The 18,917-nt window shown below is 41.5% G+C and overlaps 1 protein-coding gene across 8 annotated transcripts in view; it reads right to left on the bottom strand.

Annotated features, from left to right (window-relative positions):
- The window catches only part of GNAS (GNAS complex locus), a 177,035-nt gene that overhangs the window by 25,271 nt on the left and 132,847 nt on the right, over positions 1–18,917 (bottom strand). For all 8 annotated transcript variants that reach the window (XM_083744555.1, XM_083744553.1, XM_083744557.1 and 5 more), the window contains exon 5: positions 11,884–11,981. In XM_083744555.1, the coding sequence (XP_083600681.1) occupies positions 11,884–11,981 (98 nt within the window). The remainder of the gene's footprint in view (positions 1–11,883; positions 11,982–18,917) is intronic.

Genomic DNA, 18,917 nt, shown 5'->3' on the forward strand with positions numbered 1-18,917 from the left:
ATTATACACGATTTTGGCTTTAGGTGCTGTCCCCAGAATGTAACCCAGGGAAGTTGAGAGTCGCTTGTACAAAATATTATGTAACTGCTCAAAAACTAAACAAAGACATAATATGTTTAGTAGGTTCTAGAAGAGATACAGTGATATGAATAAGCAATGACATCTCATCGTTGTGGTTAGCATGATAGTTTTGTTGTTGCTTACTTGTATAGTCGTATCTACTGATACTCAACTTAGTGGCACAGCATCTATCAGATGGGGGCGTGTAAAATGGGCCATCCACAGACAAGGTAGGGGCTCCTGTATAAACAGGGGGTTTCCTAGATATCCAGACATATTCATAAACTAAAAAAAAAGCAGGGGTGCTCTTTCAAGGACTCATTCTTACTGGTTTTCAGGGCAATTCAGCAAAATTTGCAGGAGGAGGAGGAGGAAAGTGTAGGGAGAAGATTGGTTGTTCCAAGTCCCTAGCAACTTATAGTGTATTGGAGGGCAGGGATTATTGGTGGGGACGCATGCCACAAAGTTAAAAATGTAAGCTACAAGAGAAGGTAAGATGAAAGAAAAATGAGTGCATGCCCATTTCTTTTCCTTCTTGACAGGGCTTTGAGATACAACACAACATTTGTTGCTAGTCACCGTTTGTTTATTGCTACTGTTATATTGAAAACCCAATTAAAAATGCAAATTCTTAAATGCCAGCTGTTATGATTTCAGTTAGCAATTTATCTGCGTACAAATTGCTTAACACTGGCTATTCCTTTAAATTCACATAAGTCAGTCGAAATACATAGATTTGATTAGCTTTGTATGTTACAGAACTTGCTAGAGTCTCACGAACAAGGCTAATTTGTATTTGGTATTTCATGGAAGGTGACTGAGGTTTGAGTACTTTACCTCTGTACTGCTGACACACTTTTAGATTCCCCACAAGGGGGATCAAGTTCAGCAAAGTCACGTATTCCTGGAATTTTCCTCTTCCAAGTCTACCCATAATTATTTTCAATTTCTCGCTGACTGGAATTTCTTAAATCTATGCCAGTGACTGTATTCTAACCATATACTTGAAACAATTGCCACAGAAAATTACTTCCTAGAGAGCAATGGACCCAAATCAGATATCTTGTGAATTCAGACCAAACATGTAAATCCCCTCCTCATTTTCAGGTTATAACTATGGTTTAGCATGATGTCGGGTCTGGTGTAATCTTAGTGACCACTGACCACCACTCTGAAGAGAGAGACTAAAAATCAAGCTCAGACTCCAGGTCTATTCTCTGGTAATTGGTTAAGCAGTTTTAGACTTCAAGGGAAACCACAGCAATTGCTGACTGGAAATGGGAGGGGGCTAAGGAGTTTGAGGGACATTCCAAAGTATCAAACTATGGCTAGGCAATTTTTTAAAGTGATGAACATTGACGAAAGAGCATCATTTAAAAAATAAATAAATAAAACCATAAATAAATAAATTTCCCTTTCTACTAATTGTTTGCTTTTTAAACAGAAAACATCATTTTTAGAGTATGTTAAGGAGTATTAGGGTTTTCTTGGTTTTGGTCAGTATTACAATTTACTTGTCTACCCCCTGCTTCCTACAGACTCTTCCAAAGGTCTGAAGGTCCCACATTCGTATACAAATAATACTTGCACCAAAATCAGAACAAATCTTTATTGTTGCAGTTCATGAACGGCACTGGAAGTGAACTGTATTAGCCCTACAATCTAAATGTAGATTTAAAAAAACTCTTGCCTGGTGGTTTCCTTATAGAACAAAACTTTGCCCAAGATCTGGGGAAGTTTTATCTTGCAAGCACCAGAAGCACATCTGTGTCTATTGCATGAGACTGCTAACCACTACTGGGCCAAGGGCTTTTGCGAGAAGAAAGCATTCTCCACTACATGCCACCTTTACAAATATGGAACCCTTCCATTTCTGTGTTTTAACCAGGTATTTTACTAAGGTATTTTGGGAAGTTGCCTGTGTTGTTCTAATACCTTTCCTTTTTCTGTTCAAGGCCTCTTTGCTGCACAACGCAATGACAAGAAGCTAACAACAGCCTGCAAAGCCTGCTAACATCATGCATCAGAAATAGCAAACCCCAGCACCAGGCTAGGCTTTATTACAAAGTATTCAGAATCCGTGCCGAGTAAGCGGCAGATTTCTAAAAATAGTGTTGTCATATTTACTATGTTATTTGCTGCCTTTGAAAACAAATTTTAAAAAAACACATCTATTTTAGAAAACCATTTTTCTAATACTGATGGCACTATGTGAAGTCAAGGTGGGTGGGAGAGCAGGTTCAAATGTCCCCCAAAACTCCAAATATTTTCCTATTATGTTGTTTGCATGAACTGCTCCAGGCCCCCTTTGTTTCCACGTTGCAATTCCAGCCAATCACAATACATTTGTGCAAATAGCAAAACAGGTTTGGCTACACAACAACATCACTGAGGGTGGAGAAAGCCCTCATATTGCCCTCCCTCTGAATGGACAAGGATGAGGAAATGCCTTTGTCTGTTCCCTAGGCAACTGGTCCCTCCTGCCTTTCACTACTGTGCTTAGAAATTTAGCAGCCTCTAATGAGGGATGTTTTGCAAGTCCAAATATAACAGGTATTCAGGTAAAATATCAAACCATAATCCAGTGCTAAATGCTACTTTGACTAGTATACTCCCACTTGGAGGTGGCAATTCCTCACAGTTTGAGGCAAACCATAATTTATATAAATATATAGTTTATAATATATATAGTTCATATAAATAAGTATAATCTGGTATCAAGAAGAAATGGAAACTTCAGTGTCACAGGCCTAGTCCTGTGGAATGCTCTTCCAATAGAGATTCAGCAAGTGCCTTGAGTATCAACTTTAAAGTGTTTGCTGAAAACTTTATCATGCCTCCAGGCTTATGTAGACAATCAAGAAAAAATATATTCTGCTGCAACAGCCAGTGATCTGTGTTTATAGTTTTTATTGTGTATATATTTGTTATAAACTAATTTAATATTTTTCTGAAATTGGAATATGTAAGTATTTTTGAATGAATGAAGGTTTGCACTGTATTGTTTGTATTTGCTCTGTAATCTAAGGCTAAAAATCCAGTTTTGAACCAGATTTATGGGGTAAATGCAAAACAGTCTGCTGGATTGTGTGAACTGACAATCTATAGTTTGCTTCAAACTAGGAAAGAAAACAGTAAATTGTTGTCCATGAGCAGACAGAGGATGTGAGCTTGAGGGTCATATCCTGGTTTGCTAACCAGCGTTCGAATAAACTATACCACCTATAATTTCCCAGCTTCCCCTTAACACACACACCACTTAAAAAGAAATACATTAATTTGCTTTTCAGTCCTCTGGTAAGAAGGCCAATGTCAAATCACATATTTTTAATTGTAAGATTTTTAAGAAATGTGCCTTTTTTCTAGATGTGTTATTTAGACATTTTAACACTATTTGTTTCAATACACACGTGAAGAAAGGCTTTTCTTATTGAAAGCTAGGTTTCAGATGTCGCTTAATTTCTAAATTATTTCTGGAAGGAGTGGGTCTGGAGGAATAATCCTTTGCTCAATGGAAGAGACAATTTGAAAATCTTTTGCCAAAAAGTCTTACACAAATGGGCATTGCCACCACCGATATTCTCCCCATGCCTTACATCTTCTCTAACAAGTAGCTGGTAAATTCTCACTAAAGCAATGCAAATGTATAATTACACAGGTGTATAATACCATCTGTATATGATGGAACTTCTGAAGGAAGTGGAACTACCAACAGGACCCAGGTATGTAGGGAAGAAGGTGGTCTTTCAGATATCTGAGGCCTCAGTCACTTACATGAAGTCCACAAGCCTCTTTATAGAGCTACAGTTCTTAAGAGTTTCCTGGGGAGAGGGCATGACTTAGTTAATATATTTATGATAGCATGGGGGAAAGTGAAGGTGAAAAAAGCCCAACTGCCTAGGACTCTTTTAACCTACAACTTGGGCTAATTCCATGTTTATCAATGATCTGAATAAATGACTTCACAGAGGGAGCAGATGAATTAGTTCAATCGCATTTTGTTTAACTTGAATGTCAGGAGTGTACTTGTGGCCATTTTATGCACAATATTCCAACTATTTACTTTACACATGCCAAGTGACTGCCGTTTTAAGGAAACTCTAGTACCTTGGAGATAAAGGATTTAAATTCAGCCCAGTACACCAATGTGCATATATGATCAACAAATTCCAACATAAATGCTCATAGATGAACATAGTAACTAGGAATGCAAGGTAAAAGGCAGAATCTAAATATTTACATCCTAACAAACATTTAAACAGCGAAGTAATCTTACCATCAGGTTCTGTTTCAAGCACAAGTTTGAACATAAAATCAAAGACTTAGCATGTTAAATCTCAGCTGAAGTATAAAAAGGATGAATGTGGTTAAGCTTTACAAGAGGGAATCATAGAATCATAGAGTTGGAAGAGACCACAAGGGCCATCGAGTCCAACCCCCTGCCAAGCAGGAAACACCATCAGAGCACTCCTGACATATGGTTGTCAAGCCTCTGCTTAAAGACCTCCAAAGAAGGAGACTCCACCCCACTCCTTGGCAGCAAATTCCACTGTCAAACAGCTCTTTCTGTCAGGAAGTTCTTCCTAATGTTTAGGTGGAATCTTCTTTCTTGTAGTTTGGAACCATTGCTCCGTGTCCGCTTCTCTGGAGCAGCAGAAAACAACCTTTCTCCCTCCTCTATGTTACATCCTTTTATATATTTGAACATGGCTATCATATCACCCCTTAACCTCCTCTTCTCCAGGCTAAACATGCCCAGCTCCCTTAGCCGTTCCTCATAAGGCATCGTTTCCAGGCCTTTGACCATTTTGGTTGCCCTCCTCTGGACACGTTCCAGTTTGTCAGTGTCCTTCTTGAACTGGGGTGCCCAGAACCACAAACAAACAAAATGTTTTGTTTGTAGCATTATAACTTAAGACGTCCAGAGGTTGTATAGCTCTTCACTCAAGATATGATGACAGTTAAAAGTGATTAATACACATGTACAGTGGTATCTGCAGTTGTGGACGGGATCCGTTCCGGAGCTCTGGTCAGATCCCGAGGTTTCAGTAACCGGAGGGACCACTTCTGCACCTGCGCGTGCGGTGAAACATTTCCGGATTTGCCGCTTTTGCAACCTGTTTATGTTACCTGAGGGTAACGTAAGCTGAGGTGCTATTGTACTTGGTTGTAGTGCCAAGGCCCTAAATTAAGTTTAGGATAGTTTCCTAAAGTTTAGTTAAAACTATCTATTGTGCAAAGAACTTGACTGCAAGTTTTCTAAATGCACTGCTGAGTTTCACACAAAGGACTGTGCAAGCAGATGATTAGATGTTTGTGGTCCACAAACTCATACACACCTAGAGCCACACACATACTCACAGATGCATAAACACAAAATATTTGAACAGAAAACTGAAAGAATCCCAATTTGCTTTTGCCATCTAACTTTTCATCGGCTGCTGCTGCTGCTACATATGCACTCCCCTCTGTCTCCCGCCCTCCTACCAATGCTTCTGCTACCGTGTAAAAAAAGGATTCTGCAAAGTCTTGATTGATAGAGTTGTTCCGTGTCTGCTCAGCCACTTCTTGGGTTACCACTGTGACTGCTGGCAATAAAAGGCAAGCAGTACAGTTTGCTATACCAACACCACCAGCCTCCTGAGCCACCAGCTCCTCCCTTGAAACGGCAGAAGGCAAAAAACCCAACAACACGTTGAGGCATTCTTGCAGGAAGCAGCATGAGAATAAGCTCTCACACACTACTTCCAGCCCTTCCTGAAGTCGGAGGGGTGTGAAACAGCTTGCGAATGGCTTCCCTTGCCTTATTTCCTTTTCCACCCAGGTTGAAATGCAGGAAATGTTAACTGGGAGACATGCATAGAAAACCTTTGCACTAAAAACAACGAGGGCAACAAGTAGAATCACCAGGAAAATGAGGAGAAATCTTGCGTGGCGAGGCCCCGGGCCCCGCAGTTCCCACAGGAATAAACACACAGACATGAATATGTTGGGTTAATGGGATAAATTAGGACACAACTTTATTGGTTACAGATGTGAGCCGTTTGGCTTAGGCAATTGGGTGAAGCAAGACTATATCCTGACTCCTGCCTGTCTGCAGGAAGTCTCGAAAGGGTCAACCACCGATAGGGGGAGCCCTATGATACACATCAATTAAGAGCTCCCCCAGGGTCACCCATGGGGTCGTGGCATGGCCCCAGCCCACGCCCAGGCTTCGGACAGGAACCACACCCCCGGATCCCCTTAACGGGATACCCTTAGTGTGGAGGGGCAGGTGCAGGCAACAACCTCCCCTCCCATAACAAGGTTTATCCAATGCCTAACTTTACAAAGTTGTGACGATTGCTACTAGGTAGGTGAAAACCAAATGGCTGGTGCCAATTTGCCAAGTGGAAAAATTCCTACCCAGCCCCAACAACCAGGTGACCGACATTAGTCAAGGAATGAAAGAAATAGGGTGAGTGGGCTGGGAGATCTACTGAAGGAAACGAATGGAGGCTGCCCGCGCTGTGGTTTAAAGGGCAAGTGGCCACGCCCCCAGCTAACCCGATTGGTCAGCCGAGGGGCATGATGCGACTGGGTGTCCTAATGACGTGGGTTGCATTCCTCCGCCTACTACTCGGTCACTGTGAGGTCCCGGAATCCTCCCGCAATGCAGCCCCCCCCCCAAAAAAAGGAGAGGTGTCTTATTGCACAGGGAAGAAACTAGTTTTTGAATGTGTTAATGTAGGGACATTTGAGAGACACAGGGACATGAACTAAATCAGCCATGGAACACCATCAGAATAAAACACTAGCTTTCAGTGATTAAGTGTTTTGTTGTGTTCTTGAGGTTTGAGAATGGGGATCCTTTGCCAGGTTTCACAGTCTCGAAAGGCCAGGATATGCACATTTCAGCATTACGCTTGGACACCACAGGACTCTGTTATTGAACTGTCATGTGTTTTGTCCTCTGCATACCCCTAAACCCAAGCCTGCACCAGTACAATCACAAAAGTTTGATGCTACTCTAATGACACATTTTAATAAGTATATTACATTAGGACATGTTGTCAGCAGAAGTAGGCTTTCCCTTTATCTCCCCTCCTTTTATATGAGGCCCAAATGCGACTTCTAAAAAGAGCCTTCTTCTTTATGCTTCCCTAAAAGGATATTTAAAAGACAGGTAGTGCTGTGGCTTCCCGCCCTACTCCCAGAGCCCTCCTAGACAGCTGTGCCGATGAATCTCCCTCCCCAGTCAAGATCACACATCTTCTAAAAGCCAAAGTGAAAGTAACCAGTTTGGTAAGCCAGTTAAGGGGAAGGAAAATCACCCATTTCCCCCTCCCTCCAAGCTGCACACTTCTGCATGAGTTAGCAGGAAACACAGGAAAGCTGAATGCAAGCCGTCAGCTCAGCTTCCAAAAATGAACAAGGGTTATTCTGCACAGTAGCAAATTTAAAAGTGTACATTATGACAAAGTGAGGGCTTTAATTAAAATTAGACTGAGACTGTAAGTGTTGGAATTCCTACCTCTGCTTGAAAAAAAGGGATTTCAAAAAGTCAAAGGTTAAAAAAAAAGTTATTTTCGCCTCACTTTGTGTGTGCACTGCTGAGAGAAGAGTGCCAGCAAATTGCCATGCGGAATACCTCCTAAAGTGTTAAACATGTTTAGGACAATGCAGTCACGTGATTAAGGTATGGTCAAAGTTATGGTTCTTGGCTACATGTGAAATCAGGTACCCGTTCCCAATACTCTAGCTCACTACAATAGGTTATGGAGGAGTTACAGCTCTTCACACTTACATACAGTGAGAGGTGCGGGAAAGAGAAGTCATAATGGAAATTCAGATACTTATGTCAGAAAGAACACATTTTTTCAACTATTTAGACTCAATGATTTATTGACTAATCAAATTGTTCTTCTTTTCATTTACATAGACTTTGAGTGTGCTCATTAGCCAGCTTCTTAGATATAACACTTTGTTATTTTATCTCCGTGTAAAATGCTATCAAAAGGACATGATTATTACTGACTTTGCTGTGGGATCAATGCAGTGACTTACTCAGGAATTCAAGCAAAGCACTTTGGAATAATCACACCTACAACCCTGTGTTAAGCGAGTGATGGCCAAAGAAGAAAAAGAATAGGCATGTGTATTCCAACATACTTTGCTAGAATTTATGATTGAAGCATTACATTGATCTCACAACATCAACACTATAACTACAGATCTGGTTGTAAGTTAAACATGCAAAGGATTTCAAGTTCTCCTGTGGAACTTGGGTCTATTATTTTAGAATCCGAACACACAATTATCATCTGGCCACATTCCCAAGTTAATCTAGGTGCATGCTACCAGGCACATCGAAAGATGAGGTGGAAGTGAATCCCAACTCCCCATCTTATTTATGCAGAGGCTCAAGGTTTAATGCAGTTTTTAAAGTCTCTGAAAGAACAAGGGTTATGACAGGTCATGGTGGGTCAGGGACTAGGTTTGTCATCTTGGCAGGCCAAAGGAGTGCAAATGAGAGCAACAAAAACTCCACTGCCAAGAGCAGGGAATGCAAAGATCAGGTTATCCCTGCACAGCAACTGCTGCTTGGTATTCATTCATCAGCGTACGCAGGAGCTCTACTTTTATAATGGATTGGCTCGGAAAGGCAACCTACCATTACTTCTCGACACCTCTGTCTGCTCCTGAATAAACCCCATCTTCTGCCAGGATGGGAAGAACAAGAGGATCTAATTGACCTCCTCAAACATGCAGCATGTCAGCCATATTTGTGACCTAGGTCCATAAGAAGCTGCTTGAGTCAGACTATTTGGCAATGTAGCCCAACATTATCAAATGACTGGTAGAGACGCTCCAGGGTCTTTTGAAAAAACAAAACACCTGGAGATGGCAGGTGGCCCTCACAACACACAAGAACCATCACCTGAACAAACTCTCTAGCTTGTAGCCAAGCATATACACACAAGCACACTTTCCAGTGCAGCAAGATCTGGAATACCCAAGACCAGAAGATGAACCTCACAACAAAAGCTCAGAGTCAAGCAGCAGTAACTGCACTCTTTTCTGCCAAGTAGCATTCCATATTATTCCCCAGTGCCACAATTTGCAACAGTACAGTGGTACCTCTGGTTATGAACACTTCTGGTTACGAACTCTGCTAACCCGGAGGTAGCTGTTCCTGGTTGCAAACTTTGCCCCAGGGTATGAACGGAAATCGTGCGCCAGAGGCTCGTGCGCAGCAGGAGGCCCCATTAGTGAAAGCACACCTCAGGATAAGAATGGTTTCAGCTTAAGAACGGACCTCCGGAACGAATTAAGTTCATAACCAGAAGTACCAATGTAGAGTCAAACTCTGAATTTTTTATGCACTGCTAACCATTTTTTTCTCTACCATTGTGACAACAAAATACTTTAAAAAACGGCAGTGGCTCACAAACACTGGCCTTTAGCAACAGCCATCAACCCCTCCTGCTGCTTCGGCCCTATGAATCATGCAGAAGCCCTGTGAGAAAAGTGAAGTCCTCTCTCACTTTGTGCTGGAGTATAGAGTTAAGAAACAGCACATATATTTTCCACTGCTTGGAAGGACTCCTGCCATTTCTAGCATTCTCAAAACCCCGGAGCAAATAAGAGCTCTGGGAAAGGGATCTGTGTATCAAAGGATGTCCTGCAGGAATACAGATCTGTAATAGAAAACTACCAAAGTAGTGTATGTGGAACATGGGAAACAGTCTAATACCAGGTCAAGCTACTTATTTATCTAACCCAATGCTCTCCTCGCAGGCTGGTGATGGCTCTCAAGCAGAGGCCTTTCATATCACCCACTCTCACATCTTTTTATTTGGAAGGACTGAACTAGAGACCTTCTGCATGCAAGCAAGGGTTCTATCACTGAACTACGGTCTCTCCCAGCCTAGTGTAGCCAAATATGCAATACTTTGCAAGTTAAAACTAACCCTTTTCAATCAGACTGAAATGAAATGTTGTTTTCTGCTGCCCCAGAGAAGCGGACACGGAGCAATGGTTACAAACTACAAGAAAGAAGATTCCACCTAAACATTAGGAAGAACTTCCTGACAGTAAGAGCTGTTCGACAGTGGAATTTGCTGCCAAGGAGTGTGGTGGAGTTTCCTTCTTTGGAGGTCTTTAAGCAGAGGCTTGACAACCATATGTCAGGAGTGCTCTGATGGTGTTTCCTGCTTGGCAGGAGGTTGGACTCAATGGCCCTTGTGGTCTCTTTCCAACTCTATGATTCTATGATGTGAAATTACACTGGATTTAGATTACATTTCTTACCACTTTTTTTTTAAGTCTCTGGGCAACTTACAAATAAAATAAAAATGTATAATGCATTTAAAACATAGATATGCCAAATTACAGCAACCCATACAACTGCTAAGAACACCACCAAGGCAATTATAAATTAACTAATACCTATGAAATAAAACAAACAAACAAACCAAACCAATCAAAATGCCAATAACCATCTAGTGCCATTGGATTATAAGAACTGTGCGAAGAAGAAAACTCATGCATGAGGACTTTCCAGTTCCCTTCCTTACACAACCCTTCACATGACCCGAAAAACTACTCCATAGAGTCCAAAAAGCATCCTTGACAGCACAGAATGGGGCACAGGGGTCTGCCAAAGGAGTGGGAACCTGTTCTGCTTGCACAAAGTGCCTCTGCCCAATTTTGAGTTACCTTCCAGATTTTTCAGGGGAGTTGCAGAGAAGAGGGAAGAGGGGTCAAGGAAACACCTTTTCTGCAAGCTTCCTTAGGCTTCTGGTTCTCATGCCAGCAGAGTAACTAAAATACTGAAGTAACTAAGTAACTAAATACTGAAACTGTACAGGACAATGGTGAGCAGAAAGTATAGCTCCATGTAACATGAAAAAAAAACAACATTTTTGCCCTAGCAGGGAAATTTTTTATATAAACTTTGAACGGAAGGCATGTTCTACTTTAAACATTTTCAATTCAGCAAGTAGTCCTATTCTGATCCACTACCAACTCACAAGAAGATCACCCTTAGTCCCATGCCTCGTTTCCAAGAAAAATAAAAGAAAAAGGGAAATAAAAAACCTTCCTGCAAAGACTACAAGTTCCTTTAGAAACTAGTTTCTGCACCACTTTCTTGTACTTGGTACTGTGGGCATGTATTATCCAATATTGAAGGAGTTCCATGCCAGCAAACCTCTGAATGGCCTAAGAAGTATCTCAAAAAAATATTTTGCAGCAGCTGGCCGATAACGTAAAATGAACACTTTTTAAACTTCTTCAGGCTAAGACAAAATAAATCCATTTGCAAATTCAGCTTTTCCACATGCAATATTGCTAGTGTTCTCTCCAAGGACACACTACACACCAGTATCCAAATAAGTAAACAGAATGTTACGGGACAGAAGGGGAAAGAAGGCTATTTATCAAGCCCACTATGTGACATTTGCCTGAAGTTTACTGTTCCTGGCAACCCTGAGATCACAGAATAAAATAATGTTCTTAACAGTTAATTGTTTTAGATGTTTTTACCTGTCTTAGAATGTTTTTTTAAAAAATAATAATAATAATGTGGATGTGTTTGCTCCTTGAGCTGCTTTATTCTTCTTCATCACCACCACCACCATCATTAACACAATCATCATGATCATCATCATCATCATCACCACAGAGGTCCCAGCTCAGATTTTGGTATTTTTTCCAAATCATCTCCATCAATTCACAATGAAGTTATGCTTATACTTTAAACGGATGATTAAAAACAAGAAACGTTTCCTTTTCTTCTACAAGAGATTGCAATAAAATTGTAAGAGAAGTTGTACTTACTACTGTGCACAATCGATCAACTGATATTCATTAGATCTCTCGTAGCAGGCTTTCACACCTTCATCTTGCCAAAGTGTTTTTGTATGTTCATAGAACTCCTGGAAGCAAACATAAATGGAGCAACAAGTCAGCAGGGACAAGGCCCCCCGGAGGCAAACAAAAAAAGGCAACACGCTTTTACTTAATGAACAAACAACCAAATAAAACAGCAGAAGTCCTAAGAAGCTTTCTGACTACAAACATGCTGCTGCATTAACGGATATCCTCAATCTTCACTTAATTAGGTTCAGCACACAGAGCCTGCTACACATTACAAAAAGGATTAAAATACATTCAAATGTCTCAGAAAGCAAAGAATGAACATTCATATTTCCGCCAGTAGAAGTGTGCTTCACCCAGTACGCTGAATGCTTATGTAAAGTATAGACTACTTTGCGTAGTTGCTAACATTTTTATAAAGGACGCAGAAATATTTTTTCTCTAAGAATGGTTATAATTTGCTTTAAGGAAAGCCTTTCTGTCCTTATTCAAATAATTTGCTGTATTGAAACCCAATAGAAGAATTTCGTTTTAAAAAATAATACAGAAGAATGGTGCACTTGACTTGTGTATAAACTGATATATATAGTCATGCCTTGGTTTTTGAACAGCTTAGTTCATGAACAACTCAGAACAAAATGTTGCAAATCTGGAAGGAGGTGTTCCGGTTTGCAAACTTTGCCTCGGAAGCCGAACATCCGGCGCAGCTTCCAATTGGCTGCAGGACGCTCCTGCAGCCAATTGGAAGCTGTGCCTTGGTTTCTGAACATTTCGGAAGTCGAACGGACTTCCAGAATGCATTCTGTTTGAAAACCAATGTACGACTGTAGTTGGGATAGTGCAATGTTGCTGGAGGTCACAGGAATGAAGATGTTACAGAAGTGCCACTCATTCAGAGTGGCGGACAGAGCTCAGCCCCAAATGATCACAGTATGCCTCATTCTCTTCAGTGTCACAGAATGTTGTAAGAACCTAGAACTGTTCATTAATGGCCTTCCAACATTCTCCATCCTATTTGGGGGCAGGGAAATTGGGCAGATCATTCCACCAAATTTCTCCAAGGAGAGAGAAATTTTCCAACTGTCTCTTGGGAGTGTGCTCATCATTAGCATTAACAGTGCTTCTTTCTCCCCCTTCCTCCCCGCAAGGATTTGTGGTTTTTTGCTGTTGCTGCAAGTGGCAACAGGAGCCTGGTCACTATTTTGCACCCTACCCGCCCCCCAAAAGAAAATTTTTCTCTCCCTGGAGAAATTTGGTGGAATGATCTGCCCAATTTTCCTGCCCCCAAACCATTTATTAAAAATCTTGCAAAGTGGCCGTGTGTGTGTAGGGGAGAAAGAGAGAAGTGAGAGAAATTTTAATCAGAAAAATGTCTTCTGAGTTCAGAATGTACAGAACATTCTCTGATGCTGAGATTTGGGTAGCTACTTCAGACTCATGTAAAAGGCTGATGCAACAAGTCCAATTTCTTAGAATGCATCGAATATACCTTTTCAATCTTTTAAAATGTCAATGTTAGCATTCTAAAGAATTTTCATTCAGGTTCAGGTTTTGAATTATGCTGTAACTCTGCATGACTGAGCGAGCTAAGCCTGACTAGCTCTTTCTTCTCCTTATTCAGATAAACTTTTGTTATGTGTTCAAATGAAGTAAAGAACCAACTTTTGTCTCAGGACCAAATATAATTTTGAGCTCACCAAAAGTTAATGAGTAGCTAATCTTTTCAGTATTTATGGGTTATACATTGTCCAAATATAGAACAGAACATTAAATAACTGGGCTTGACCAATCACTTGGGAGAATTACACAAAGGAGAGACCTTGGGAGATCTTACACAAAAAGTATTTTGGAAACTGTCAAACTACTTAAGAGATTTCTAAAGAGCTTAGTACGAATCACTTGTGTTGACTTGTTTTGGAATCCATCTGAGTTGGTGAATACGGATGTACTGGATTTTCAGGTTCCAAATACAAGAGAGATCTCTGGAAATGAACTGAAGAAAAACACAGAACAGTTGCATGATGTTTCAAACATCTCACAGTCCATAACCAACTTAGCAAAGGATTTGAGGAACTGAATTTTTTATCTCTGCAACAGCAGCAGTCCTCTATTTAGAATTTGTTATATTCTCCGGATGGCCCAGGGAAAACATACTTTTGCTGATCTTTAACCTCCCTTTAGTGTTGTATCTGTTTTAACACTACCAAGTGCCTACTTGAACATGCAGTTGAACTTTCAAAAAGCTTTAGTCGTATCTCACGAAAAGCTCCTAAGTAAGCTTAGAGGGGAGGTCTTGTGGATCACAAATTGTTTAAGTTGCAGAAACAAAGAGTGGGAATAAATGGACATTTCCCCAAATGGTGGAGTCCCCCGAGGATTGGTATTGGGACCTATGCTTTTTAACTTGATATCTGAAGGCAGCCCTGTGTAGGGAAGTTTTTAATGTTTAATGCTGTTGTGTTTTTAATATTCAGTTGCCAGCCACCCAGAGTAGCTGGAGAAATCCAGTCAGATGGGTGGGGTATGTATGTATGTATGTATGTATGTATGTATGTATGTATAAATAAATAAATAAATAACTATTATTATTATTATTATTATTATTATTATTATTATTATTACAAGTTAGCAGTGAGGTGACATATTTGCTGATGATACTAAATAGTTCAGGGTTATTAAAACCAAAGGACTGCGAAGAGCTCCAAGAGGACCTCTCCAAACTGAGTGAATGGGCAATAAAATGAAAAATGCAATTCAGTGTAAGAAAGCGATGCACATTGGGGCAAAAATTCTTCATTTTACATATATACACTTATGGGGCCTAGATTTATGGTGATGGACCAAGAATGAGACCTGGGGGTCAAAGAAGATAGTTTGATGAAGCTGTGAAAAAGAAAAATTCCATAATAAGGATCATTAGGAAAGGAACTGAAAATTATACTGCAGGTATCATAATGCCATTATATAAATCTACACGGCAATCACATTTGGAATACTGTGCACAGTTCTGGTTGACTCATTAGAAATGGAAAAGGCTCAGAAAAGGGCAACCGAAATGACTGACTAGATGACACAAGACCCCTATGGAGAAAGTTTGCCGTCTTTGGGACTGTCTACTTTAGAGAAAAGGCGAGTAAGAGGTGACATGGTAGAAGTTCATAAAATTATGCATGGCATGGGAAAAGTGCTGCAATGTTCTACCTTGAGCCGTTTCTACCCACAAGTGGCAAAGAAAAGAAAGGGAAGGAATAAGGAGGAGGATTAGGAAATCCCATGCACTGTAGCAACAGTTTTACTTTGACCAGTACACTCTACTGGGGAATGATTCATTTAATTGACTGAGAAGGAGAGCTGAAAGTTTGAGGTTCACAGCAAAATGTTTGATCCATGAGAACTTGACTTTGCTTGATGTTATCTTATAACTAACCTGAACTACACCCTACTTACACTATCTTTTTAATAGGGTTATTAACTTTCCACGTGGGATGGAAAAAGAATCCAAGTCCACACTGCTTGAACTTCTTAACTGAGAAAGCAAAACCAGGACCCACAATCAATACTAACTTTTAGATTAGTGGGCTATCAGCAAATAACTGAGAAATGAGCAACGTTAATTGTAGTTTGAGCAGGGAATGTTTCACCGAGATCACACTCCACTTCCACACTAATTTAAACACACAGTTTGGATTGGCCCCTGCCCTCTATAAAGTTGTGGCTTTACATTATTATCATCCGTTTATTAATTGCCTTCTATATACCTATAGGACCTAAGTGCCCTATAGGACGCACTTTTTCCCCTCCAAAAATGAAGGGGAAATGTGTGTGCGTCCTATGGGGCAAATGCAGGCTTCAGGAGAGCCCCACCGCCAGCCCCACAAGCTCGGGGGACAGCGGGGAGGCGCAGCGCGCCATCCCGCTGTCTCCCGACATGGTTTGGAGGCTGGCAGAGGGCTTCCCCCTCCCCCTCCCCCAAGCCCCCAGAGCGATGCTGAAGCTGCCCGCAGCTTTGTCTTCGCTCTGGCTCCCGTTCTGGGGGCTGGGGGAGGGGGAAGCCCGCGCCTGTACGCAGCTTCAGCTGCACGCAGCTTCAGCATTGCTCTGGGAGCTTGCACGGCTGGGGGAGGGGGAAGCCCCGCGCCGGGGGGGGGGGGAGAAATATTTTTTTCCACTTTATTTCCCCACTTTATTTCTCCCCCCCCCCAAAAATCTAGGTGCGTCCTATGGGCCGGTGCATCCTATAGGGCGAAAAATGCGGTAACTGTCTTAAAGCGATGTGTGATAAAAACAATTAAAGACACAAAACGGTCCGCAAAACCTTTTAAAATAAAACTGAAACGGTACAAAACGATGCTTTAGCTGATATTTCTGCATTGTGGGGGGTTGGACTAGATGACCCTTGGATCCCTTCTAACCCTATGATTGTATGATTCTGTGAAAATCATGGCAAAGAGTGGGAAAGGCTGTTGCAATAAAAACGCCTTCAATTGTTTCTGGAAAGTAAAAATAGTGGGTGCCTGCTATATCTCGATAGGAATGCTATTCTACAGAACATGGGCAGCCACACTAAAAGCACTGCTCTGAGTTACTGCAGAGTGAGCTTCTAACATCTCTGGAACTTGCAGGAGAAGGTCCTCAGCTGTCTAGAGCATTATACGTTATTACTAAACCTTGAACTTGACTTGCAGCACCTCTACTCTTCCTGCAGCCATCAACGTCAGCTTTTGCACTTTTTACATTTGCTTTATTGCTAAAAAGAACCAGTGCAAAGTTGCAAAGGAAAAGAAAATGCAGCGTTTCAGATTTCCGAGAGTTACTACTGGTAACAATAAAGACTTCAAAAGGAAATCGGAGGAAAAGACTTGCATTTGAGACACTGACAATACTTCTCAAGTGAACTGCCAAGAAAAATGAAATAACTTCGACTAACACAAAATAGGGATTTTACAAAGCTAAGCAGCTAGCTCACTACCCAAAGTCAGCAATTTCTGGATTTTAGTTTGACCAAGGTTTAGTTAACACAGGGAGCTTATGAACAAGCCCCTGCATACACAAAGGCCTTTGAGAGGCTGCAGAAGCAGCAATTGATATAACTAGCTCCAGAGTCTGTTCCAGCCTTCTCAGCTGTTCACTGTCCTCATCAGTGCCTGGGTTCTTCAGCAGATAAGAAAGGAGGAGTACGTCACAGAAACTTCCATGTTTGTCCCGTCTGCTGAAGTCAGACAGGCCTGGGAGAGTGAGGTTCGGGAAATTTGGAGGTGGTGTTCAAGAGGGCTGTAATGGGGCTCTCCAGCTGGCGGTAGAAAACGGTGAAGAGTCAGTAGCTGCTACTGCTACCCAGAAGTGTATTCCTGCCCACAGATCTCTGTGTGAGCTGGCTGGCCCCAAGTATTACATTTATCTTTGTAGAGATTTACCACAGTTGGTATGGAAACACCAAGCACATTATTTCTATATGCTGCACACTGCCTCATACCCTGCTGGTGTTCAATAAGCACTGTGATATAGGAGGAGAGTATGCTTCTTAAACCCAGCTTCTGTAAGAGCTTCCCCAAGCTCAAGAAACGGCTCTGCTAGCAATACTGGCTGCTGTTCCATTCTACAAGCTTTGCAGATCAAAGGGGGGGGGGGGACACAAATAAATATGACCAGCAGAGGGTGCAAAGAAAGCAAAGAAGCCCACATGAAGAGGCAGGCATATTGGCCCTAGCACAGTAAGTCAACATACTGTGGGAGAGCGATATCAAGCCCAAAGCCACTTCAAACGGGACAACTTTGTCCCCCCACTCCCACTTCCTGCAAACCTTTAGTGACATGGGTGCCCTTACAATCTCCCCCATTTCAATGTTCCTCCCTTCTTGCTGTACTCAAACTTCTCCCTCTTCCACTTCTCAGCTGCATAACACGAGGGAGATAAATGATGTAGAACCCTCAATAATCCATAGTACTTTTATCATACAACAACTTTACTCAGACCTCTGACTTCACTTTTGCTCCCCCCTACCCTGATTTCATGCAAATCCAGGATTGTGTTGTAGCACTACAAATTCTCCATGGAAAGGGGCCATAAAGGAACACGAACTAATACACACATATTTGATATTCCTGTCCTAAATCACTACATGCAACAGATGGGCAATGAAAAAATAAATAAGGCTCTGATTCACTTCAAGCAATTCTACATGGCTCTGATCCTGTCCCATTTCATTAATTTTGCTCTATAAGTGGATGGGTTAAAAAGCCATCCATGCCGTTCTGTGTACTAGGCTTGTTACCTAGAAAGAAGCCAGACTAGCTCTTGTATGTTGGTTTCTTGTTGTCATAACATCAGTTCATCCACTGGCACATTCTAATAGAGCACATGATGTAACAGCAGCAATGCAGGTTATTCCTGCAACTATATATTAGAACCTTTTAATAGAAGGACTCTAAAAATATCCTTCTGCTACCCATGAAAAACTGTGCAGCTCTGTCCACAATGCAAGACCAGGATCATAGCAATGTGAAAAAAATACTGATCCAAAAGGTTGCCATGTCAGAGCACTGTGTTTACAACCACTTTTAAACGGAGGTACTATAATTTCTATCCGTTATGCACTGTTCTCCACCAAAAACCAACCTTAATGTTCTTTTATTGTACAGATCGCCCCATGAGCTGAAAGGGACCTTGTAAGGCAACTAGTCTAGCTATGAAGTAACTGTGAACAGGATATATTGCATTTACTCGAGTCTAATGCACCATCGAATCTAATGCGCACCCTAATTTTTGCAAAGTAATTTTACAAAAAAAAGGTGCACATAACATTTGAATAAGTAGAGTACACTGAAAAGTAAAGCACGCTTCAAATTTCACCACTCCCACCAGAGAGAACCTCCCCTGGCCCTGGAGCCGCTTTCATTCCACGCCCGTCAACCGCTCCAGCCTCCCTTCACAGCTCATGGTCTGTGAGGTGGATGCTGCCGCCGCCACGACAGCAGAGCCCAGTTGCTGCTGGAAA

This window comes from Podarcis gaigeae (assembly GCF_964106915.1).
Source record: "Podarcis gaigeae genome assembly, chromosome: 6".
In the NCBI taxonomy this organism is placed as follows: Eukaryota; Metazoa; Chordata; class Lepidosauria; order Squamata; family Lacertidae; genus Podarcis; species Podarcis gaigeae.